This window comes from Citrus clementina, unplaced genomic scaffold (genome assembly GCF_000493195.1).
Source record: "Citrus clementina cultivar Clemenules unplaced genomic scaffold, Citrus_clementina_v1.0 scaffold_1, whole genome shotgun sequence".
In the NCBI taxonomy this organism is placed as follows: domain Eukaryota; kingdom Viridiplantae; phylum Streptophyta; class Magnoliopsida; order Sapindales; family Rutaceae; genus Citrus; species Citrus x clementina.
This window is the reverse complement of record NW_006263303.1, coordinates 25255651-25280504: the sequence shown is the minus strand read 5'-3', so window position 1 is coordinate 25280504 and position 24854 is coordinate 25255651. Positions and strand designations below refer to the sequence as shown.

Here is a 24854-nt window from a genome sequence, read left to right as displayed (position 1 = left end):
TCTTTGAATATTTTGTTTGCCTTGCCTTCATGCTCTCCAATCTCCTAATTTTCAACTTCCTTCTTCCCATCTTCTTGATTTCGCTCTCTTTCTTAGAGCTGGCTGGCTATTCTAAGTGACTTTTTTCTTTTTTATAAGTTGAAACAAAAATAAGACCCTTTTTTCCCTCAGAGGAAGCAATAAGAAAGACAACAAAAACTTGGTACATGCATGCATGATTTTGAAAGTATGGTAGTTTAATTAATGGATGCAGTAAGAAGACAAGAAATGATTATGAGGAGAATCCTTTACAATTAAGTTTAAGATATCTCTAGGTTTCCATATATAATCTTGCCATTGACGTTATTTATGTTGAGAAACAAATTGACCAATCGATTGTAATATTTTCAAATCTCATTCACACGTAGGCTCCCCAGAGCTTCTTATTATTTCTTCTTCCTTTTTTCCTTAAAGAAAAAAAAAAGAAAAAAAAGAAAAATCATTGCAACTTGTACTTGAAAAGCAGAAGAGAGATTGAAATGTGCCCTAAACCTATTTACCCATTCTTGTATCTCAATTTTATAAGTGTAACATTTCTCATATATTTTGCAACCTTTGTTGAACACATCCATAATGATTAATTGGCACGTTCTAAATTCTCTATTTTAAAATGAGCTGAGTTGAAGTATTAGACGAGATACTTAAAAAGTGGGCCGAGCCCACATATATATTAGAGACCCATTTCGGTATGTAGCATATTTACGTGAAAAGTAAGGCTTTCGACACCCTTCAAAATTCTTTATAAAACTCCCTTTTAATTGAATTACTTAAACAAACAAAGATAAATTAATTAATTTCTTATTTTAAATGGAAATTGATTATTTAATTGGGAAAAAAACTAAACAATACGAATAAAATATTTTAAGATTTTAAGATTTTGAGATATTTATGCATTTTATAAATAAAAACTTAATAATTCATTTCTTATTTTAAATGAAAATTTAGCTAAACACTTAAATGAAAATTTCATTTTATAATATAATATTTATATTTTAAATTACTTGGAAGAACTATATAATAAGAATAAAATAATTTAGGATTTTAAGATTTTTATGTATTTTATAAATTAAAACTTAAAAGAAATATTCTTTTAGAGAAAAGTTCTATGGCAGATGTTTGATTTCAATGCATGATTAGTATTTTGTAAATTGAGTTAAGAGTATTTTAAGAAATAAAATTTAGAAAGGATGTTATAAGGATTTTAGAAATGTGTTAAATGCTCCACTCTCACGTGAATGATTGGATGGTCAGCTGAGAGATTTTTCGGATTGGACTATTCATTGGGTTTAATCTCTGTGCTTCGCGGGCTTCTTGCGTCTGTACCTTTTTTTTTTCTTTTACCATTCTTAAAATTAATTTCTACATATAAATCAATTTTTGCTACCCATAAAATGCTTTGGAGCGGGCGATGCCGCGATGCTCTCGATTAGTAGTATTACCGTTGTGTCGTAACTTGTACGATGCCCCGTCACTCACAAACTCACAATTTGCTCGGCCCCCTCGCCAGGGAGTGCGGACATTTTAGAGCAATTTCGCTTTATCAGCAACTGGACCAAACTATATCCTTTTCTTTGCCTTAAAATATAAGTAAACAATTTTGTACTTATTTCTAATAATTATTCAAAAAAAATTAAATACTCTTTTGGGTTATTTCAAATAAATAAATAAAAATATTACTTCGGGTTTCACCGTTTCAGTTGGTTGCCATGAATTGAATCTTATCTTAAGAAAGGGAAAAGAATAAATTTGAAATTTTTATCCATAAATTTGAACTCTCTTTAATTTACTAGCTGTTGTTGACTGATGCTGGCTACTGAATATAGAAAGTAAATTATTCTGACTTTAATTTGTCACTTTCAAAATAAGAGTAACTTACTAATGTCCCATAAGAGATTTCAAATTTAAGGTACTAAATATCTCTATATGTACTTCTGGAAAAACACATTTTCCACGGTAAATACAAGAACATTTTGATCTATGATTTCCAAGTACGATGAAGAGAGACTTTAATTTCTATGGGTTATAAGAGAAATATAAAAGTAAGCGAGGTTATTTTTATTGCATCTTACCATTATGAGAATCTTTGATATTATTAGATCATTTTCTTACCATTTTTGTCACACGTGTGGCATGGGTATTTCAAAAATTAAAAGATCCACCATCTCAATCACCTTACCGGCATGAATGATGATGGTGTGGTGAAAAGATCTCATTTCGTCGTACCATTAGAATGAAAATGACCTCTTCCAAAGCATTAAATGCTATGAAATGGACTCATTTGCAATTGAACTTTATGAATTTTCCGACAAATTTCCCGGAACCAAACGGTGAGATTTGAGAAAAAGAAAACGTGGGAGACTGGTAGTAGCATAGATATAGCAGCAGCAACAGTAAAAAAAAAAATTCTGAAAAAAAGAAACACACAAAGTAATTACGACAAACAAATCTGGGGAGCGGGGGGTGACCGTGACGTGTCGAGTACGATACAAAAATACCCCTCGCGTTTCGCCAAATTCGACTCCCACACTACGCTGGCACACCACATTCGTTAGGGCGGGAACCCAAACGAAAAACAATTTTCTCCAAAAACTCACCTGCCCCTTTCTCTTTCTATCTCTAGGGTTTCATTTTTTGAAATTTCAAACTCACTTTCTTTTCTTCTCTTTCTCTCGTCTTCTCTGTCTGGATTAATAAAATTTCTAGGTTTTGTTATTTTTCCACACTATTTGGCAGCGTAAATAGAAAAGCTCTCAAAAGAATTTATAGCATTTTTTTTCTTTTGATGAAAGATGAATCTCCGTAAGGGCTCCAAGGTGTGGGTGGAGGACAAGGATTTGGCTTGGGTGGCCGCGGAAGTTGTCTCCGATTCTGTAGGAAGGCATGTCCAAGTTTTAACGGCTACTGGTAAAAAGGTAATTATTGATTTTTCATATGGTAGTGTGGTTTGTTTTGAAACTATGTCTTTTGGTTTTTTTATTCTTTTTTTGAAGTTTGGCGTTGCTTTTTTTTTTTTCTTTTCAATTATTTTGCAGGTTTTGGCTGCGCCGGAGAGGGTGTTCCTCAGAGCTACGGACGACGACGAGGAGCATGGAGGAGTTGATGATATGACCAAGTTGACTTATTTGAATGAGCCTGGAGTGCTTTATAACCTCGAGAGAAGATATGCTCTTAATGATATTTATGTGAGTTAATTGAATGGAAATGTGACTGATTAAACATGTGTATGTGTGTGCCTGGGCCTGCGCACGTGTTTAGTTGTGCTTATTTAATTGACAAGTTTTGCTTGCATTTGGTTTATATTCGGCGAATGGAGTGTTGGAATTATAGCTAAGATATGAATTCTTAGAATCTCAAGTAATGATTGTGTGAGCACCAATTTTGATTATGATGCTGTTTTAGTGATTTGAGTTGTACCTATTAGTTAATGTTGTAAGAAGTGGTGCTTTACTCTTTTTCAGAACTCAAATTGAAAGTTTATATCCATGTTAGGCATGCCAAGCTGGACTTTTTGCATAAAATTAAAGGCTCGTAATAATTATGGTGATCTGCGGATTAGGAAATGGACAGCGGAAAGCTGAACGTATTGTGAAGAGGTTCTTTTTAACAGTTTTGCCTCTGATAAGTATGCTATCAATTGCGTCATTATGGCTTGGTTCGCTTAAACCCTTTTTTTCTTTTGTCATGCTCAGTTGAATAAAAGCTCGTGCTGCTGTCTTTGTTCCCCCCCCCCCCCCCCCTCGATATTGAATTGCCCTTGGTCATTCAATTAAGCAGGGTGTAGGCGTGTTATCTTAGGGCCAACTAAGTGGTTAAGATGTGAATGGGTTGGTACGGTCTTTAGGCTGAAACCTTACCCACTTCAAAGATAATATTTCAGATTTATTTGTTGTTCTGTATTGCAATTTCATTAATAATTTTAGCGTTTAATTTCGTTTTTTTCATGTCCGTTAACTAGTCAGGAAGTCAATGGAACACTATGCAGACTATTATTGCCCTTTAGAATGCTTGATTTACATGGGATAGTTGTTTGTTAAAAAAAATCTCTCACTTTTAATCTCTGAGACTTCATGAATTTTCTAAGTGCCATTTCTGAAGATTGATGTCAGTACAAAATGTGTTCCTTTTTGGTGTCTTTGGTAGACGTACACCGGAAGCATTTTGATAGCCGTCAATCCATTCACCAAGCTACCTCATCTTTACAATGTACATATGATGGAGCAGTACAAGGGAGCTCCTTTTGGTGAGCTAAGTCCCCATGTTTTTGCTGTAGCTGATGCATCATACAGGTTTGTCAAACCTGCATGTTTTTTGTGGATTCTGCTTACTTAACAATTCTTGTGGTAGCTGATGGTTGTTATATATTCAGAGCAATGATAAGTGAGCATCAAAGTCAGTCAATTTTGGTCAGTGGAGAAAGTGGTGCTGGGAAAACTGAGACAACAAAACTGATTATGCAGTATCTTACTTTTGTTGGTGGGCGAGCTGCTGGGGATGACAGAAATGTTGAGCAGCAAGTTCTTGAAGTAAGTGCGAATTTCACTAAACCTGGTTACAAAAGTTCTTTATGCTTACATTTTGAACCAAGATGCATCTTTCTATAAACTTCTGCTCATGATTCTGGAGTGATGCATTTTTAAGTTTATCTTGTAAATAATATTCGGCAGTTAGGCTTTTGTATATCTGCTTTAATGGATAAGTTAATCTTATTCTTGTGTTGAAGAAGCTCAATTGAGTCTCAATCGTGGTTGACCTTATGTTCACTTTGAATGCTTTTGGAATTTTCTATTTTTGTTATCAACTTAATGATTTCACATTTCTACGTGTCCCAGTCAAATCCCCTCTTGGAGGCATTTGGGAATGCAAGGACTGTAAGAAATGACAACTCTAGGTATGCAGCTGGATTGATATAAGAAGCTATTACTTTATTGTTTATAGAGTTATACATCTAATTGCTTGCCATCATATGGTGCTACTGTCCTCGTTGGATATAAGCAGTGAGCTTCATACTTCCTCAACTGTTATACTTGTTGGCTTGAGATTATAATCCGCAATATTTATAAATTCATCTCTATACATTCAAAGTCCGATGTTTTTATTAGGACACTTCATAGCACACCTCTCTCTCCCTCCCTCCCTCTCTCTCTCTCTCTCTCTAAACTGTTTTGGCATCTTAATTAGTGCTTTGTGTGATATTTGTTGTTAATGAACTAATTCATAGGTGACTGATTTACTGCGATGGTACTTTAACAGAAAGACTGATAATTCTATTATTAGTCGCATGTGCATATAATATCTCTCTTTCTGTGCCCATGGACATGTGTATGTGAGAGTGAAGGTATAGATGTAGTGAGCTTTTGTCAGCCCCCCCCCTTTTGGTTTAAAAAATCTAACACAAAGTTGTGTAGGCTAGATTTTATAAATATACTAAAGTAGAAAAGCACTCAACTGATTAGTCCTGGCAATACTTGGCTAATTACAACTCTTACATGTTAGCAAAACACTCTCAATCTGCCCTGATCTGATAAGTAAGACTAAATTTTAACATGTTTTAGGGGCCTAGTACAATATCTGATATTATTTAGATTTTTCATTAACTGAGTTTGGGAGTAAGTTTGGAACTAAAAAACTAATGGAAATAAGAGATACAGGAGCTTGGGAAGTGAGTAGAAATAACTTGGCAATAATTGACACATTAATCATGTTTTACATGCATGATAGTTTGTTTGATTTTATTTATTTATTTGCTTCCCTACATCGGTGATACAATTTTTTTTTTTTTAAATTGTGATCTGGTAGAATTTCTACTTTCTTAATCCTCATGCTTTGTATTGTGGCAGCCGATTTGGCAAGTTTGTTGAGATCCAATTTGACACAAATGGTCGAATATCTGGTGCGGCAATCAGAACTTACCTTCTGGAAAGGTCCCGTGTAGTTCAGATAACAGATCCGGAAAGGAATTATCACTGCTTTTATCAGTTATGTGCGTCTGGGAGGGTATACTTTCTCTCTTTCTGTATATGTCTGTGTCTATCAGCTCTCTTTCTCTCCTCTCCGTCCTTGGCTCTCTTTCTCTACCCTCTGTAGGCATGGTGGTTAATTATGGTAATGTGCTAATGACAGAACCGCACAGGATTCATGGTACTAATGATAGCATTGTGTAAAAAACATGCAGGATGGTGGTACTGATGATTGTCCGATTGCTTACTATGATAGTGTTTATCGGATTTTTTGTTCTCATATCATCATATCAAGCATGTATTCATTGTCTTTGAATTGTTTCATGTGTTTAGGATGCAGAAAAATACAAACTTGACCACCCAAGCCACTTTCACTACTTAAATCAAAGTAAGGTCTATGAACTAGATGGAGTGAGCAGCGCTGAGGAGTACATGAAGACAAAAAGGGCAATGGATATTGTTGGTATAAGTCATGAGGATCAGGTTTAAAAATTTATACAGTATCATGTTCTTGCAACTGCATCCCACTACCATTGATTATTATTCTGATACTCACAGGGTATATTTACCTCTTATCAGGAAGCTATTTTTCGCACCTTAGCTGCAATTCTGCATCTGGGCAACATTGAATTTTCTCCTGGGAAAGAGCACGACTCTTCTGTTATAAAGGATCAGAAATCTAGTTTTCATTTGCAGATGGCTGCTGATCTTTTTATGTAGGTGATTCTATAATGCATGCTATCATGTCTTGCTTGACTAAGTTTTTTTTTTTTTCATTATCAGATTGCTTGAAGCTTATATTAAGTGATGCATTGATGAGCAGAATTGTTTGTTTCTATAGGTTACCTCTATATTTTAATGATGAGATTGCTAGATAGCAAAGATTTTGGTGCAAGAATTTCAAAGTTTGGTTGTTTGATGCTAAAAAAATTGTTAATTTGGTTCTTAAACAGGTGTGATGTAAACCTTTTGCTGGCTACACTCTGTACTCGTACAATTCAAACTCGTGAAGGAAGTATTATCAAAGCACTCGACTGTAACGCTGCTGTTGCTAGTCGTGATGCGCTGGCGAAGACTGTTTATTCTCGACTATTTGACTGGTAAACTGAGGGTCACGTTTGCATAAAACAAAAATGACTACTGATCTCTATGGATATTTGTGATGTGGAAATTTAATGGTTCTATTGTGTTTTCCAGGCTTGTTGAAAAAATCAATAGATCTGTTGGGCAAGATATGAACTCCCAGATGCAAATTGGGGTTCTGGACATTTACGGCTTTGAAAGCTTTAAACATAACAGGTAAATGTTTTCTTTTTGTCAAAACAATATTAATTTTTTTGGGAATGTTTTATTTATTATAAAGAAATTTATAACCATTTATTTATTAAATAATTTTGTGGTGATAATACCTTGATTGTCCTTGTGCCCAGAATTTGGCTTATCAAGAAGTCTCTCTCTACTAACAGGAAGAGCCGTTACAATATATTGAGTCCTGTTGAACTTGTAATGTGCATAATAGACATCTTAATATCAAGAAATCCCTCTCCGCGAAAGGGTTTAGCTGTTACAATATATTGTGTCCTGTTGAACGTGTAAATGTTCTCTGATTTTTTGTCTGTGTTGTGCATGGTAAACTTTTAAATATCGTTGGATGTGATTTTCTGCCAATATGCCAACACTCCCTAGTAATAACTTTTTGTTTCTTGACTTTGTTTGGGTAGTTGCATGAAATATTCTTGTTCAAACAGAAATGATGGAATTGAAGAAAAGAACAAATGACAAAACGGAGATTCACTAAATTCCAAAATGGGGGGCAACAAGAGAGGATATTGTTCAGACTGAAATCTGACAAATTCTCGTGAGAATATTGAAACAGAGATGTTTATGGTGTATGAAATTGCTTATTAATTTCTTTGAATGGCCCTTACAATAGCTTCAGAAATTGAATTGTGAAAGACCAAGGCTGATAAGGGTAGCTTGTGCTGTTTGAATCAAGCACATTCTTCTAGAATTTCGACATAGTTCCTTAACATCATGTGATTCATATGGTTACACATCATAGCATTTCCATTAACTTATTTGCAGTATCTTTCCAGCACACTTTTGCTGTCATATTCCTTTCTTTTATTGATTGATTAAAATCTTCTTTTCTGCAGTTTTGAGCAATTCTGCATTAATTTTGCTAATGAGAAGTTGCAGCAACATTTTAATGAGGTACTCAATGTTGTATTGTAGGGTGGGCTTGTACTTTCAGTAAGAATGTGTGATGCTATCTTATATTTCACCCCATTTCTTTCAGCACGTTTTTAAGATGGAGCAAGAAGAGTATAGGAGAGAAGAGATTAATTGGAGCTACATTGAATTTATAGACAATCAAGATGTTTTAGATTTGATTGAGAAGGTATTCATTTGTTCCTTCTCACAGAAGTTTTATCCACTTTGGCCAATTTTTTGTTTATAATTATTTTGCAATACTTCACCAATTCATGGAATCCTTTCCCCACCCACCTTGTTTGGAATTTCATACGTTTATGGTGGTTGTTCTCTTTGTATATCTGGTTTCATGTTCTTTGACCGTGGAAAGTGCTACTACTCGCGAGAACTCAAAAGTGCTAGAATTAATGTCATATGGAGCCACCAAGTAAATGGTGGTTTTCTGAAACTAAGATTACTCATGTACCGTGATAATTTAGTATGGTAGTTTACTGTTATGTCTTAGACACAGGTTTAGCTTCTACGAATGACATCAACTTTTTACGTGTTGAAACGTAATAAAATCTTTTAAACAAATGTTGTCCCTTTAAATATCTGTTCAAAGGAAATCATATTTAATGAGCAAATTAGCAATAGTCATTCTTTTTCTAATGGTAACTAAGAAAGTAATATGTACATAATCTGTGTGATTATTATTATTATTATTTTTGTTTCATTTCTAGATATGCCTTCAATTACAAATGGGCCTTACGCCTTTATAAATTTATTTGCAGAAACCTATTGGGATAATTGCTCTCTTGGATGAAGCTTGGTACACTTTTTCTTAAGTATTAATTGGTGTGTGTTGCTCTGTACAATTGGTTTATGCAGTTTATCCTTATCCTGATTTTCTTATTCATGCAGCATGTTTCCCAAATCAACTCATGCGACATTTTCAACTAAGCTGTTTCAGAATTTCCGAGCCCATCCAAGACTGGAAAAGGCAAAGTTTTCAGAAACGGACTTTACCATTTCCCATTATGCTGGCAAGGCATGTTCTATGCAGACTATTGTCAGATATAGAATTATTTGTTGATATTGAGAATTATTATTATGATTTGCATTGCTTTATCTGTAGGTGACCTATCAAACAAACACTTTTTTAGACAAAAATCGTGATTATGTTGTGGTAGAACACTGCAATCTTTTGTCTTCTTCCAAATGCCCTTTTGTTGCTGGTCTTTTCCCTGTGCTATCAGAGGAGTCTTCCAGATCATCATACAAATTTTCTTCTGTGGCCTCAAGATTCAAGGTATGCGACTTGGCATTGAGCCATCATCCCCATCATGGTAGTCTGGTTGTGTATGAAAGTTTATTTTAAGAAGCAGATAATTACGTACTGAAAAGAGAAGGAACTTTCAGTACTGTGTAAAAGTTTCAGGTTCTATGTGTTTTTTATTTATCCTTTATAATTGGGATGGTTTGGGGACCACAATTGCTGATATTTTTTTGGATGTCTTGTGTTCTTTTTTTTTTCCTTTTTTCTTGGTGGACTTCTAGCCCTAATTTTTATTGCCCTCCATTGTATTTTCATGAGAATGACCTTTACATATATTACTATATCATTATTTTTACAACCATCACCACCTTACAACACTGATCATGAGTTTTGAGGTATCTATTTTCAGTTTTATCAAACAGAACCTATAGGCTGATATTGTCCTTTTGTCATGTCCACAATCTCTAATAGTGGGAAAAAAACAATAAAAAAAATAATAATGTGAGTATTTGCTTCATACTTTTGAGAAGACTCTGGATAGTTTATTTCAATTGCTAGTCAGTCTCACTCTTTTCAAGTTTTGGATTTCTTTTCTTATAACTTGATGTTTTTCCTTTTGATTTGTGAATTTCTCTTCTTGCATTGGATAGTTTACTTCTAGTGGATTCTGAATGGCTACTTATGTATTTTAATATCAATTTTGATGTGTTCATTTTGCGTAAAATTTGCTATTGTCAGAACTTTCAGTTTGATGGTATTCCAACATTTCTGTCTGTAACTTTCTAAAGTGGATGCTGATTATTATAATTTTCTGCATCTAGCAACAACTTCAAGCACTTATGGAAACCCTCAACTCGACAGAGCCTCATTACATACGCTGTGTGAAGCCCAACTCCCTGAATCGACCTCAAAAATTTGAGAATCCCAGCATCTTACATCAATTACGCTGTGGGGTCAGTGATTTCAAAACTTTTATACGTGCCAGTATTCTAACATGTGATTTCAAAATTTTTATGCTTTGTGCTGGTATTCCAGTGTAGAGATATTATCTGCATTTGCTAGTAGTTTTGATAGGAGAATAAATTAGTTTTGGGGGGAAAAAAAAAGATGACAATAAATTTGATGGAGTGAAACTATTAGTGCCACATAACTTTTGATCACGTGTGCTGAGAAGTGGAATTTAAAAAAATATGTATTATAAGCAGCACCAATGCATTTGACTGTTTTAATAGTTTTAAAATGGCAGTAAATGTGACCGAGTGGAACTATGAATATCTTTCTTCTGTTTGGTAAATTATTGTTTCTGTGTGGTTGCAAATGCAAACTACATGCATGACTATCATGCCACGTTATCAAAATATTGGTAAGCTTTTTGACTGCTTCACACTAGCGTGGACTGTTGTTGCACTTTAGTTGGCCTGTGAAAAATGTTATTTAAGTAACATTGCTTTTTCGTATCAGTGGGTTAATTTATCTCATCTATATGTTATTGGCTGTGTACATCAGTGCTATAGCATTCCCATCCTTAATACTGTTATTCTTGTTGTTTTTCTTCCCATAATTAGTGTCATTAATTGTTTCTATTATTGTTATTGATATGAGATTTTGTTCTTAAAGCGTAAATGATCGCATTCTGCTCCAGATTCTCTCCTCTAGTTTCTTATTAAAATTTTTCTCCTCTTTCCATTTCTCGCTTCCCTCTTATCTCTCTCTCTCTCTCACACGCGCCCACACAGTCATTCTATGCTCCCTTGTTTGTAACAAGGCACTAATGTTATGGACCTTCTTATTTTTTGATTTTTGTGTCATGATCATGAAATATTAACATGATTATTGTTTGATTTGGTGTAGGGTGTTCTGGAAGCGGTTCGGATAAGTCTGGCAGGTTATCCAACTCGAAGGACTTACTCAGATTTTGTGGACCGCTTTGGACTATTAGCTCTTGAATTTATGGATGAAAGGTGGGGATTTTAGTTTATTGTGAACCTAAATCTTGGAAAATTTTAGTAAATGTCTCTCAAGGATGCTCTGCAAAATCAAGTTAGCTTAAACATGGGTTTGCTATTTTGCTCAATTTAGCATATATATTAATAACTACGATACAAACATCTTTTGCAAATTATTGTTTAAACTGATGTAGCACTATTGTATGTCTGCCTTACGGCACATTAATTATTTTCTTTAATTTCATTAACTTTTGTGTTTTCATTTATGTAATTTTTCCATGTCTCATCAGTTTGTACACAATGGTTTGTGAAAGTGTTTGTATCTCTGCTATTATTTTTTAACATATATCCATATTGTGTTATACTGAATAATTTCTGAGGTATTTCTCCCATCATTGCAAGATGCAACAGTAAATTCTCAATCTGTATTTTGAGTAATGTTTCATAAAGTTATTTCTCATATATGCACATATATACATACTTTAATATTTTAGTTAGTTAATTGATTATTTATTTATTTTACTTTTAAATGTTCACAGTTATGAAGAAAAAGCTTTGACGGAAAAAATTTTGCGAAAGTTAAAGCTTGAGAACTTTCAGGTATGCCTACTTTGTTTTTGGGGTAAACGTGGTTGTGATACATATCCTTTTTGCATCTTGTTTGATCAAAATGTTTCTTTTTCTCCTTTTGATATATTTTTTTGTTGTAGCTGGGGAGGACAAAAGTGTTTCTGAGGGCTGGTCAGATAGGCATTTTAGACTCTAGACGGGCTGAGGTCCTGGACAGTGCTGCAAGGTGTATTCAACACCGATGGCGAACATTTATTGCACATAGGAATTTTGTCTCAATCCGTGCTGCTGCATTTGTCCTCCAAGCACAATGCAGAGGTTATCCTTTTCTTACAGCTGTTTAGCTTGATTTTTCTGGATTTGTTTTATCCGAGCATTCGCAAAATGACACCTCATCATTTGCTAAATTCTTGAAGTGATAAATTTTCAATATACTTTTTTTTTTTAAACAAACAAAATAAGTAAATTAAATGTAGGAAATGTACATAGAAAAGGGACAAGCAGTCCACAAACAGAAGATCAAAAAGTTCCTGAGCCAAAAACCTACAAATCCTGCAAGATCATAAATTTTATCCAATGACACTACACCATAGATAACTGCCTCCCAATTAATCAAAAGAAAGGAGAAAAACATATCTTTGGACTCTGGAGAGATGGAAGCATATAGAGAAGCCTCTTTGTAACTGTCCCAAAGAAACATGTAATCCTCCATCACTGTTATAAAATATTCTCAAGTTTCTTTAAATCCATAGTAGCCAAAATAATCCCTTAAGACAAAAACCTTTCCCCTAGCTTTAAACCTCAAAATTTTCCAACAGATGGTGTATGGTTAAAAGTCAATACCTTAAAAAGTTGACTGAATCAAAAAGTGAAGTTTGTATATTTGCATCTAAATTTCAATTTTCCCTGAGTTGCTGCTACTTTTTGTAGCCTCCGCTATCAGGAACCTCACAAATATGAAGAAAAATGAAGTGATACGTCCGCCAAATACCTTATTTCCTCTTTGTTAACAGCTCAACTCCCTTTTGGCATCGATTTTATTTTCTCAATTGGTTTTTTTTTTATTTAAAAAAAAGCCTTTGCTTCTATATGAAGCATTTGTGAATGATTTATTCTTATTTTGCTGCTGCTTTGATTATCAGAATGTAGCTGTTTTTGACTAATGGGCTCATGAGCTTTTTTGGTATTACAATATTTTGTTCTCTTTTGTCATTAACAATTACTGGTCTTATTTATTGTAGGATGCCTTGCTAGAAAATTGTATGGCGTGAAACGAGAGACAGCTGCTGCTATTTCATTACAGAAGTATGTCCGCAGGTGGCTATCAAGGCATGCATTCTTGAAATTATCTTTGGCTGCTATCGTTATACAGTCCAATATCCGTGGCTTCTCAATTCGGGAAAGATTCCTCCACAGAAAGAGGCATAAAGCTGCCACTGTAATTCAGGTACAATTTGTACGTACTTATGTTTAGGTCTAATCACTCTTCCTTAGTTCCTCTTTTTCTTCATTTTTTCCTTTGCAGATGAAAGTGGGGGGTAGATATCCTGCTTCTGTTTTATTTGATTTTATTTTCAATGTTAACTGGAAAAATTGTTTGGCTTTTATGCATCAGTTTCGAATATGTTTCCTGCAGAAAAGAAGCTATGTTGTTGTGAGAAGGGCACCTGCCCCTCCTGATTCAGAGCTCAGCTTTGTTTTCTTCTGAATAATTTTGCTCAAAGTTGCTGCCCATTTGTGGCAGCTTTCAATTTGATTTTCTTATTTCAACTAGTCCCTCTCTATCAATATTTATAAACTGTTTTATAACTCATGGCCAGCCTAATCTTGGACATGTACCCAATAGAAAAGCCCCTCAAGGATAACTTATAAATTGGAGTGTAAAATATAACATTTTCGAACTTTTGTTTGATCATTATGAAATTTCATTAATATTTTTGTGAATATTAGTTTGATGAATAAGTTGTAAGTTCAGTTGATTAAAGGGAGAGATTGAAACTGTTCTATTTTCTACGCTGATTTAAAAAGGAAAAAGATATGAAAATAGATTGTGAAGCAATTGCTATGCTTGTTGGTTGCCTTTGATTTTTCTATACTTGTTTGGCTGTTGCAATTTGACCTTGTGTTTGATCCTCCTTTGGCTGTACAATATAAATTTCCTAGGCTTGTTGGAGGATGTGCAAGTTCCGTTCTGCATTCCAGCATCATCAAACTTCTATCATAGCTATACAATGTCGGTGGAGGCAAAAACTGGCAAAACGAGAGCTTCGAAGGCTTAAACAGGTAAAAATAAACCTACTATGCAAATAGGAAAGATCCTTCAACCTTTTCAATTTTAATTTATCCTCTTCTTTCCACAAAACTCACGTGCAAGATGAAAACAAGACATAAAGCTTACGCTATTTGCTTAAATTGGAATTTATTGTCAAAGGGAAGCCTCTTCTTCCAACTATCTTTTACACTTACTATGACTGATCTTGATTCCAATTTTTTTTTTTTTTTTCAATTTGCTCATCAGTTTTGACTTTAATTTTTGTTTTTGGACATTTGTATGATCAAAATATTTCGATAGTCTTTTGGCTTTGAGTGTGCTAATTTTCTTTTTGTATATAGTTTTTGTGTTTTTCCGGGGCTGGTCCTGGTTTTTGTGGAAAGTGTGTTCACTTTTTGTAGACCCTACTATGCTTTTAATATACTTACAAGTTTCCTTTCCTCATTGAAAAAGAGAGAAACACGCGTACTTCACCACTCAACCCTTTTTTTTTCCCTGAAAAGTGCCACTCTACCCTTTTAAATCTCCTTAACCTCTCTCAGTCTAGAGTTACAAAGAATGTTCATAGGTTTCAAAGTTCTTGATAATCTCTTCATTGGAGTTGTGGAGAATGTCGACATATGTGCATTATCCTTTTACTTATGTCTATGTTCAATATATTACAATTGGATTTTCTAATAAATATGATTTTGCTTTGCTTGTGTTTTTGAATGACCAAGAGTTGTCTAAACTTTGTTTATTTTCATTTACAGTTTTTGTTTAATGTTTATGAATATGTATAGAAATGCAATTAACTCTTATCTTACATTTGAAGTGATTTACATCAGAAATTTATATTCATTGTCTGCTTGCAGGTGGCTAATGAAGCAGGTGCATTACGTTTAGCTAAGAATAAACTTGAGAGGCAGTTGGAAGATCTCACTTGGCGGGTGCAGTTAGAAAAGAAATTGAGGGTATTGTTTTCAATCTTATAACCGTGTTTTGGCAACTTACTGATATCATCATTATGCTTCTGTGAGAGCTATGCATTTATGGCTTTAGTGCTTAGCTGGTTTGAATTTTTCCTCCTTCGTATGTTACATAATACACAAATTTAATTGGAAATCTGAAACCCTATCTGTTACAGTTGTATGATTCCATTTTATGCCCCTTTTGCTAATATATTTTGTTGGACGCCATTAATTCTATGCATATGTATATTTATAATCCTGGACTGCAGGTTTCGACTGAGGAGGCTAAGTCAGTTGAAATTTCAAAGCTCCAAAAGTTGTTAGAGTCTTTGAATCTTGAGTTGGATGCCGCTAAGTTGGCTACAATTAATGAGTGTAACAAAAATGCAATGCTGCAAAATCAACTAGAGCTATCATTGAAGGAGAAATCTGCTTTAGAAAGAGAACTTGTGGCAATGGCTGAAATCAGGAAGGAAAATGCAGTATTAAAGGTTTGTTCTATACTGTTGATTGATTTGGTATTTGCTTATGATTACTTGTTTGGCTGTCCTTCATTAACAATTTTTCTGAGATCCTGTGCATATATATAAAATAATTCTCAAGTGAAGACATCTTGGTTTTAAAAAGATGAGGATGCTGTAAAAAGATTAAAAAGTGAAATAAGGATGTCCTCACCTGAGAATTATTGTACAAATTAGTTCACGTATGTATAATAATCCTCCCTGATTCTTTCGTCTGTTTGTTTGCTATTCTTATTATCTGCTTTCTTATGAAGTTCATATTGACAATTTCTGGTTTGCTGTTTTACAGAGTTCTTTGGATTCCTTGGAAAAGAAGAACTCTACTCTGGAGCTTGAGCTTATCAAGGCCCAGAAAGAAAATAATAATACCATTGAGAAGTTGAGGGAAGTTGAACAAAAATGTTCTAGTCTCCAGCAAAACATGCAAAGGTGCTCTTTTTATTGTCCATTGTTTTTTAAAACCAGTGACGGTTTCCATACCTTAGATAATTGGGTCTCTGTTTTTGTGTAATTTTAATTTTCTGTTATATGGAAGGCTATTCTGAAGCTTCATCTATTTTATTGTTAGCGCACTTCTCTCTCAAAATTTATTCATATATCCAGTTTCTTGTATGTACTTTTCTGGAATCAGTCTGGAAGAGAAGCTCTCACATTTGGAAGATGAGAATCATGTATTGCGGCAAAAGGCATTGAGTGTATCTCCTAAGAGCAATCGCTTTGGTCTCCCAAAGGCATTCTCAGATGTAAGTAAATTCACAGATAATGGCTGTAAAGGTGGAGATGTGTTGTTTGGGTTCTTGTCATGCATACATTTATCTCTTTATGAACTTTGCATCTGATAGGCATTGGCTTTTACACATTTTACAATATTTAATTTGAAACAACATTTTTTCTTAATGGATTAGAAGTACACAGGATCACTTTCTCTTCCTCACGTTGATCGAAAGCCCATATTTGTAAGAAACTTACTTCTTTCTATTTGTAATCAGCTTTATCGTTGAATTTGACTCGCACCACGCCTTGCACTTCTTCATGCACTTTTTTTTCTCTTCTCTTTTGCAGGAGTCACCCACGCCTTCAAAACTTATTACACCATTTTCACACGGCTTATCAGAATCACGGCGAACAAAATTAACTGCAGAGAGATATCAGGTTCGTGCTGCTGTTATTTGTGATCTCCTGATTTTGCATTTCATTGTGTTTTTGATGATTAGTGAGTTTAAGCTCACCTGGGATTTCAAAGTGCTTAGGATTATTTTATTCTATTTTTATTTTTTTCCTGCTCACATTATGCATTTGAAGAGTTGAAGTTACGTTTAATGTACAGGAGAACTTAGAATTTCTCTCACGGTGTATCAAAGAAAATTTGGGGTTTAATAATGGCAAACCGGTGGCTGCCTGTATCATATACAAATCTCTTGTTCATTGGCAAGCCTTTGAGTCTGAAAGGACTGCTATCTTTGACTATATCATTGAGGGAATCAATGATGTTCTCAAGGTAATTACTTGCTGTGATGTCTAATTCTTCTGCTTTTTTTCACCAATTGATGTGAGGTTATTCATTGCTTTAAAGATTGAGTCCTTATGTAGACGTTGCAAATGATATTCAATAAATTCTTGCTCTCACAACTATCTCAGGTTGGGGATGAGAACAGCATCTTACCTTATTGGCTGTCTAATGCCTCTGCACTGCTATGCCTCCTGCAGAGGAGTTTAAGATCAAATGGTCTTTTAACTGCAAATACTCCACGTACCACAGGTTCCACTGGCTTACCTGGCAGGATTGCATATGTGAGTTTCATTTTAACTTGCAAGTAGAATTGTTGGCTAGTTTTTTTGGATACATAGAAGTTATGCTTTTTCAATTTCTTCAGCAATTCACTCATATGTTAATACATAAATGCAGTTTTTTTTCTTTTATTAATTTCTTTTCCTTGAGTCTTCAGGGTAAAGCAGACCAATGTCAATTTGCTAATTAAAATTTGAATTTTTTTCCTGAGTTCCTGCTGATTTAATGTTGTTACACTTCTAGGGTATAAAATCTCCATTCAAATATATTGGATTTGGGGATGGCATTCCACATGTTGAAGCAAGATATCCAGCAATACTATTCAAACAACAATTAACTGCTTGTGTAGAGAAAATCTTTGGCTTGATTCGTGACAATTTAAAGAAAGAATTGTCTCCACTATTGGGTTCATGCATCCAGGTGAGAGTTATTGGGCATATCAATTACACATTTGAAAAAGCTGTTCAATTGGGTTTGAATGCATTTTTCTTTCTTTAAAGAATAGCACAACTGGTAATTAAATCCCTTCCTCACCCATGTGAGCAGGGTTCAAATCCCAGGCCTCTTGCATTACCCAAGAGGTTTTATCAACTAAACTAGCTGGGACTCACTATTGGATTTGAATACAGTCAGTCTTAATATTACTATTTGAACTGTTCTTCCACTGGTGTGTATAAGATATACCTCCCACACAACGTAACCAGAGAATGCAAGTTTCTTCATATGTTTATCTAGAAACAAAAGGATAGACTGCAAGATCTGAACTGTGTTTGATTTTAATAAAGTGAGGAGGACAGCTCAAGTGATAGCTTTTGTTGTTTTGAATATGGTTTAAATCCGCTAAAATTGCCTTGGTGTTTGTTGTTTTCAGTGAGCGTCGTGTACATAGTCCATATTTTGTTGTTGATGGAGGCAACTTTCTTAGATTATTTATTTGTGGCCATCGGTAAATAAATATTGTCAGTACTGCATTCTATGAAATCTACGCTAGAATTTGGCAAAATTTGGTTTAATTACTATAGTCAATTTATGCTTCCATTGCTTTGAAACACTATAATCACTTGGCTTTTGCTTTCTCATCTTGTATGCTGGAATGAGTCTCCCAACTATGCTGCTTTCTTTTGTTATGCATCCTGGAAAATTATGGCTTCTGTTGCTTTGAAGCACTCTGCCCTAATCACTTGGCTTTGCTCTCACATTTTCTATACTGGAAGGTGCCCAAAACTGCACGAGTACATGCTGGAAAATTATCTAGATCACCAGGTGTTCAGCAGCAATCACATACTAGTCAGTGGGACAACATCATCAAATTTTTGGATTCTCTTATGAGACGTTTGCGTGAGAATCATGTATGTGATATGTTTATTCTTTAATCAGATTTCAAATAATGAATATTTGATTGAAGTGAAAGCTTGTAAATTTGTTGGTATCTTTAGAAATTATAAAAAAGAAAAAAAAATCATTTTTGTTCATGCTAGATTAAATTATATCCAACAACTAAGAATTATAAGTTAATTTTACAAATCTGCCAATTTGTTTTATCAATCAGTTATGTCTTTAACTGGAGACGAGTAAACAAGTTGGGGTTTATCCGATGCTATCTGTATGTAGGAACAAGTAGATATTTTATATGTTGATATGAAGTGCTTGCACTGAAACTTCTGTGTACTGCGTTGATAGTTGAGTTTTTTTCTCTCCTGTTCTGACCTAAACAATTTGCATGTAGGTACCTTCCTTTTTCATCCGTAAGCTCATTACCCAGGTTTTCTCTTTCATCAATATATCTCTTTTCAACAGGTAGGTGATTGTGATGTCAGAATTATTTTTTTTTTTTTGGCATTATGGTTGACTGGCTAGTTTGTACATTAATGTATTGCATTATTTTCTTTGCAGTCTGCTCCTGCGACGTGAATGTTGCACATTCTCAAATGGGGAATATGTGAAATCTGGTTTGGCAGAGCTAGAGAAATGGATAGTCAGTGCAAAGGAGGAGGTAAATGCTGTCTTTTCTAGCAGTAATTGCTACTCTGATTGAAGCAAACAGGATTTGGGTCTCAATTATTATGTGATGCAGTTTGCAGGAACTTCTTGGCACGAGCTAAATTATATTAGACAAGCAGTTGGATTTCTGGTATGAGTCATACTTCTGTGATTTGCTCTTTGTAGATGCTGACTTATTTATACATTTTTACATGGTGTATTATGCAATTTCTATAGGTAATACATCAGAAGAGAAAAAAGTCGTTGGATGAGATTCGACAGGATTTATGTCCGGTAGGTGATCTGTTCTCTTCCACTGCATTCATTGTTTGAAGAAGCCATTTGAGAGGATGCTTAGCAAATTCCTTTTTTTGTTTTACTTTGACAGGCATTGACGGTTAGGCAAATATATCGAATATGTACTATGTACTGGGATGACAAATATGGCACACAGAGTGTATCAAATGAGGCAAGTTGAAATTATTGTACCCTCTATGTTTGTATATTTATGGGTAAACTATTGTCCCTTAGGTCTCTGAAGTTTGGTTGGTTGGCAGGTGGTTGCTCAAATGAGAGAGATCTTGAACAAGGACAATCATAATCTATCATCAAATTCATTCTTGCTGGATGATGATCTAAGGTAGTTTGCTTTACCCTATCTAACCATATACTGTTATGAGATTACTGTAGTCTTGGGAAGGAATCCTTTCTTTTAGGATAAACATCGAAAAAGTGTTCTAGATATCTGCTGAAATGCAAATCTTGGTAATTGCAATGCGTTGGGCCTTTCTTTTTCTTTCATATGAGTTTTTTGTACTAATTTCATGCAACCAAGATAGAGTCATCTTGTTGAATTAGCTTAGTACACAGGATTGATTTTTTTTTTTTTTCAGTAGCACATCTTATGAATGTAACTTTTCTATCACCACTGAGATTAGCTTTTGCTGCCGGAGTTTTTATAATTTCATTGGTTTGTCACATTCATGGGACTCAAAAATCTGTTATTGAGAACCTCTAAAGTTGATCGTTTAGTTGGGCCAAAAGATTCTATGTCTCCAGTTAATCATTGAAGTTTCTTTTTTTACCTTTTGTTGCATTTTTTAGTTTAATTTGATCATTTTGCCATTGCAGCATTCCTTTCTCAACAGAAGATATAGATATGGCGATTCCTGTAACAGATCCTGCAGATACTGACATTCCAGCATTTTTATCTGAATATCCTTGTGCACAATTTCTGGTCCAGCATGAGAAGTAAAATATTGTGAAGGGTTACATTGTTCAAAAGAATGTTATGGATAAACTTCAAGTCGAGCATTTTTCAGAAGGTTGATGCTTTTGATTATGGCTAAAAAATCAAGGCTTGCAGATAATGAGTTATTTTTCAACACTTGGGATGTAAAACCCCGTGTGGTTGAAACATTGCCAGTTGACTTCATAAATTGTACATGTGATTATGTGATGGAAATTCTACACAATGGAATCTGCAGTGCGGCTTATCTGGGATTGATAAGGGCATTTCCTTTAAACTCCTTGTAGGTTTAGCCACTGGTTATGACTGATGCAGATTAGAACTTGGACGGATGCTCCTGTTTTTTTGAAGCTTATCCGTTCCCATTCTGTACATAACTACATACCATTGGTGGACTACATATGGTACTCTCTTGCTAGTTTCAGTCTCCTATTTTGTTGTTGTACATAGCTTATAATATTAAAAATCTAGTTAGTTCATATCTTTGCCCTGTAAAATTACATTCCTGATCTAAAGGTTACATTTATCTGATGTGTTTTGTAGGTCGTGGAAATGCTATTGAAATTTTATTCACCTATATTTATTATGTAGCAATCTGTTTACTGCTATTGCTTTTTTTTTTTACCTGGTGTGTTTCTACTATCTATATACGACGCAGTTTCAACCATTGATAAGGACATCCTACATTAGCAGCAAAGGCAAATTTGTTGAACTGAACCACAAGTTATTGGTGAATTGAAACCACACAAGTATATTGCCGGAAGTTACTGTGTTAAAATTTACAAAGAAATTTACTAATGTACACTTGGGTATCCTTAGAAGTTAATAACCAAAGCCTCAGGCTTACGAAATTGAATCACGAACAACTGAACGTCAAATCAAAGAACGGATATAGCTATATTAAGCAACAAATATAGGAATTCAAAAATATTAATATTATAAATGTGGCAGTTGTTATGTTACATTTTATGTAATTTATAGTTGATGTAAATCCTTTTATTATCTCTGATAGTTTGGTTGATAATAATTGAGTCTACCAAAGAAAGAAAAATGAATTAATGTAAATTACGGATAATGCTACTTAAGAAGACCTCCAATGAACATATAGAGTGAGTCGAGTCTTACGATTCCTTTGTAGCGACCTTCCTAAAGATTTCCAGAATTCTTCCTTGGAATACAATTAATAGTATTTTTACGACGATGACAAAAGGCAATATGCTTCCCCCCATCCGAACGTGCAAGCATTAGCTTCCTCGGGCGTGCATGAGAACTCCTACAAAACATGCTATGCACCTTTGGTCGGTTATATGGCTTGGACCTTGACCCAAAATGTAGTTAACAATTAATGTTTAGCACCCCATACAGCCCTTTGCTCCAGAACAGACTGTAAAAACTGATCAACTTCAGTTCGTCACCCATGTTTTCAAGGGAAACAACAATAGTTGAATATTGAAATAACCGAATTCAAGCTCAGCAATAACAAGTAACTATGATATGACAAGCATTGGATCTGGCTTTTCATTTTGTTTATACCAATGATGAGTTCAAGGGTGGCATCAAAACGCCATCCCTTCGCGTCCGTAATGAAAATGAACCATGCTTGAAACTAAAGTCAGAAATTACAATTGTCGGGTTAGTCTCTCGCGCTTATTTTTATCTCTATCCAAAGAACAAGCATCTGCAGCTCCTTCCACTCTACATTGCTGTAAATCAGCCACAGAGTACGACCGCCAAGGAGAGGCTATAGATCGTGGATGCAGCGGTGGCAACAAGGGAGGAGATCTTGTATTTGAATTTGAATTTGAATTTGAATCATCACTAGCACTACTGAGGCTTTCCGAGCTGCTCATGGCAACAGCTAGAGCCAATGTGCTTTTGCTAGAGCTGAGGGGGCGTTTTGCTATTCCGCAACCATTAATTCTATGAGGGGAACCTCTGTTCTTGTCCCAGACATGATTTATGGCAAGAAGATTTCTGCGTCTTCTGCTGTATGCATTCTCTTGCTTTGCTATATCTTTAATGGATGAAGTGGAAGAAGCCTCTGCTAAACTTGTAAAAGACTTTGATTTCCCACTATAGAAACTTGAGATCCCTCTCCTGCAAACATTCATATCAAGACATAATAAGATTTTAATCGAAACAGTTGTAGGTTATACAGCCGGCCAATCTTCAACCGTAAATGCAAACGGCGGATTGTTTTCCTATAAATCTCTGGATTTCATCTCAGGATCATAATTCATTAACAGCAATAAAGTTTCACGGAAGGTTACCGTTTCTACTGCACAACTAAGTACTAACTGCCCCTAAAGAAGAAACCCTAATAATCTAAGATTTCTTATTGGTGTTGAGCATCCAATCATCGAACTTTTTATACTATGCAAATCCAGAAACTCCACCCAAAAATAATAAAAATAATTATTAATTAATTAAACTCCCCAGTTCATGACATTCTTGATTTGAGATCATAAATACCAAAATGAATTCAAGTCTTAACCCTTCCTATTTCGGTCAAATGGTCATTTAACTGAACAAAAACACACGTCCTAAATGACAAAATCTAACTGATTATTTAGGGGAAAAAAAACCAAAAAAAAAAAAATTGTAATATGAACAAAACTGTAAACTCAAAAAACCCACAGAACCAAAAAAAAAATAAAATAAAATTTCAGTTACCCTAAATACGAAAGTTAAAATGAAAAACAAACCTGACAGGCAAAACCTCTTCTAAAGAATTCATCATATCCAAGGGTCCATTGTAAGCGCTCTGGACCTCATTATCATCGCCATCATCATCACCGTCCGTTGTTGATCTTCCAGACAGATCGCTATTCCTCCCGATCGATGACGTGGCCGACGAACTACACCAATTCTCCTCCTCCTCCTCCCGCTCCTCTTTACCGTTCCCGATCGTCGGGGCCACGGCAGCGCAGGCCACCCCACCGCCGCCGCCGCCGCCGCCGCCTCTGAACCCCGATGGCTCGATCCTGTCCGTTGCTATCGACATTAAACAAAACTCATAAAACCCTCGATGAAATTTTTTTTTTTTTTTCAGATGAAGACGAACAACAAACCAAACTGTAACAAAGAGCTTGCTTATTTCGCTTTGGTTGTGTTTGTATAAATATTAACACATTTTTTTTAAATTTATTATTTAAATATTAAAACACGGTGGGGCTCGCTGGCTGGCTAAGGCCTTATCCTCATCCACTGGATGTTAGATTATTACTCCCATTATTATTATTATTTTATTTTTGGTAGTTTGTGTCATACGACGGGTCGTTTTGTGTGTTGCGGATAAGGACGTTATTACCATTAATAAATAAATAAATTATGAGATAAGAAAACAACCGAGCAAACTCTGTCGTGTTATAAGTACTAGTAAACACCACTGTATTTACCGGATCGCTTCTGCCCTATAATAAAATAATATAAATTTATCCTTTCTAAAATAAATAAATAAATTTATGATTAATTTATACAAGAATAATAATACTTGCATTAAAAAAAAATTGTGCAAAATTACTATGGAGAAAATATATTTTGAAGTATTTTTTTACCTGTAATTTTATGTTTAAATATCAATATTCTTTACAAAAATAACTATGATATGATATCATCTTCTCCTTCATATCTTTTTTTTTTTTCCCTCATTAGTAGTTAAAAATAGACACTTGGAACATAAGTATCCTTAATATAATATATCACAGTTAATGAACAATTACTAAACATTTTTTCTTCAACAAGCCGAACTCAATAGTAATGGATTTGGCAGATGACATATGATCCTCTCTAGCACGACAAATCCGGCATTTTTGTCCGAAATGCTATATATATACATAAATTTCTCTTCAAATTTTGGTAACTAATGAAAAATGATAAGTTTGATTATTTTTGTAAATTAACATTAACTTTGGCATAATGCTAAAGATTGTAATATTTGGATTTTTTACTTGTGTCCCAATTAATGTATTATTTATATATTAAAAGTATAATAATAAAAATTTACATTTAATAAACGAGTGATATATAATTAAAATACTGAAACTATTATTAATTTCACTGTTATTTCTTCCATTATAAGTTAGTAGATGTATATTATTTCCCATTTT

General features: G+C 34.5%; 2 protein-coding genes across 3 annotated transcripts; one reads left to right on the top strand and one right to left on the bottom strand.

Moving 5' to 3' along the window:
- The first annotated feature begins 2361 nt into the window (after positions 1-2361).
- Positions 2362-21322, top strand: LOC18055911 (myosin-15). 2 transcript variants are annotated; one of them, XM_024178255.1, is made up of 38 exons: positions 2362-2951; positions 3072-3221; positions 4180-4325; positions 4406-4562; positions 4869-4927; positions 5877-6033; positions 6330-6479; positions 6576-6712; positions 6950-7096; positions 7194-7295; positions 8153-8210; positions 8296-8397; positions 8984-9021; positions 9114-9240; positions 9328-9501; positions 10290-10421; positions 11320-11429; positions 11954-12014; positions 12125-12302; positions 13226-13431; positions 14148-14267; positions 15111-15209; positions 15476-15697; positions 16017-16156; positions 16359-16470; positions 16636-16683; positions 16790-16879; positions 17055-17225; positions 17366-17518; positions 17760-17936; positions 18731-18865; positions 19243-19313; positions 19410-19509; positions 19591-19647; positions 19734-19790; positions 19885-19965; positions 20054-20136; positions 20628-21322. In XM_024178255.1, the coding sequence occupies exons 1-38, from the start codon at positions 2829-2831 to the stop codon at positions 20749-20751; spliced, it is 4554 nt and encodes a 1517-aa protein (XP_024034023.1). In that variant the 5' UTR covers positions 2362-2828; the 3' UTR covers positions 20752-21322. The 2 variants fall into 2 exon arrangements, with proteins under 2 accessions (XP_024034023.1, XP_006452984.1); XM_006452921.2 differs by having other exon boundaries at positions 16633-16683.
- An 870-nt stretch (positions 21323-22192) lies between these two features.
- Positions 22193-23963, bottom strand: LOC18055909. The gene is made up of 2 exons (XM_024178193.1): positions 23451-23963; positions 22193-22842 (listed from the first exon to the last, which is right to left on the bottom strand). The coding sequence occupies exons 1-2, from the start codon at positions 23747-23749 to the stop codon at positions 22365-22367; spliced, it is 777 nt and encodes a 258-aa protein (XP_024033961.1). The 5' UTR covers positions 23750-23963; the 3' UTR covers positions 22193-22364.
- Between the last annotated feature and the right edge of the window lie 891 nt (positions 23964-24854).

Excerpts from the sequence above, each read along its gene's own strand:
- LOC18055911 (XM_006452921.2), top strand. The coding sequence starts at position 2,829 with ATGAATCTCCGTAAGGGCTCCAAGGTGTGGGTGGAGGACAAGGATTTG. Across the intron at positions 11,430-11,953 it reads CTTGAATTTATGGATGAAAG|TTATGAAGAAAAAGCTTTGA; the intron begins GTGGGGATTTTA and ends AAATGTTCACAG. Across the intron at positions 16,471-16,632 it reads TCCCAAAGGCATTCTCAGAT|AAGTACACAGGATCACTTTC; the intron begins GTAAGTAAATTC and ends TTAATGGATTAG.
- LOC18055909 (XM_024178193.1), bottom strand. The coding sequence starts at position 23,749 with ATGTCGATAGCAACGGACAGGATCGAGCCATCGGGGTTCAGAGGCGGC. Across the intron at positions 22,843-23,450 it reads GAAGAGGTTTTGCCTGTCAG|GAGAGGGATCTCAAGTTTCT; the intron begins GTTTGTTTTTCA and ends GAATGTTTGCAG.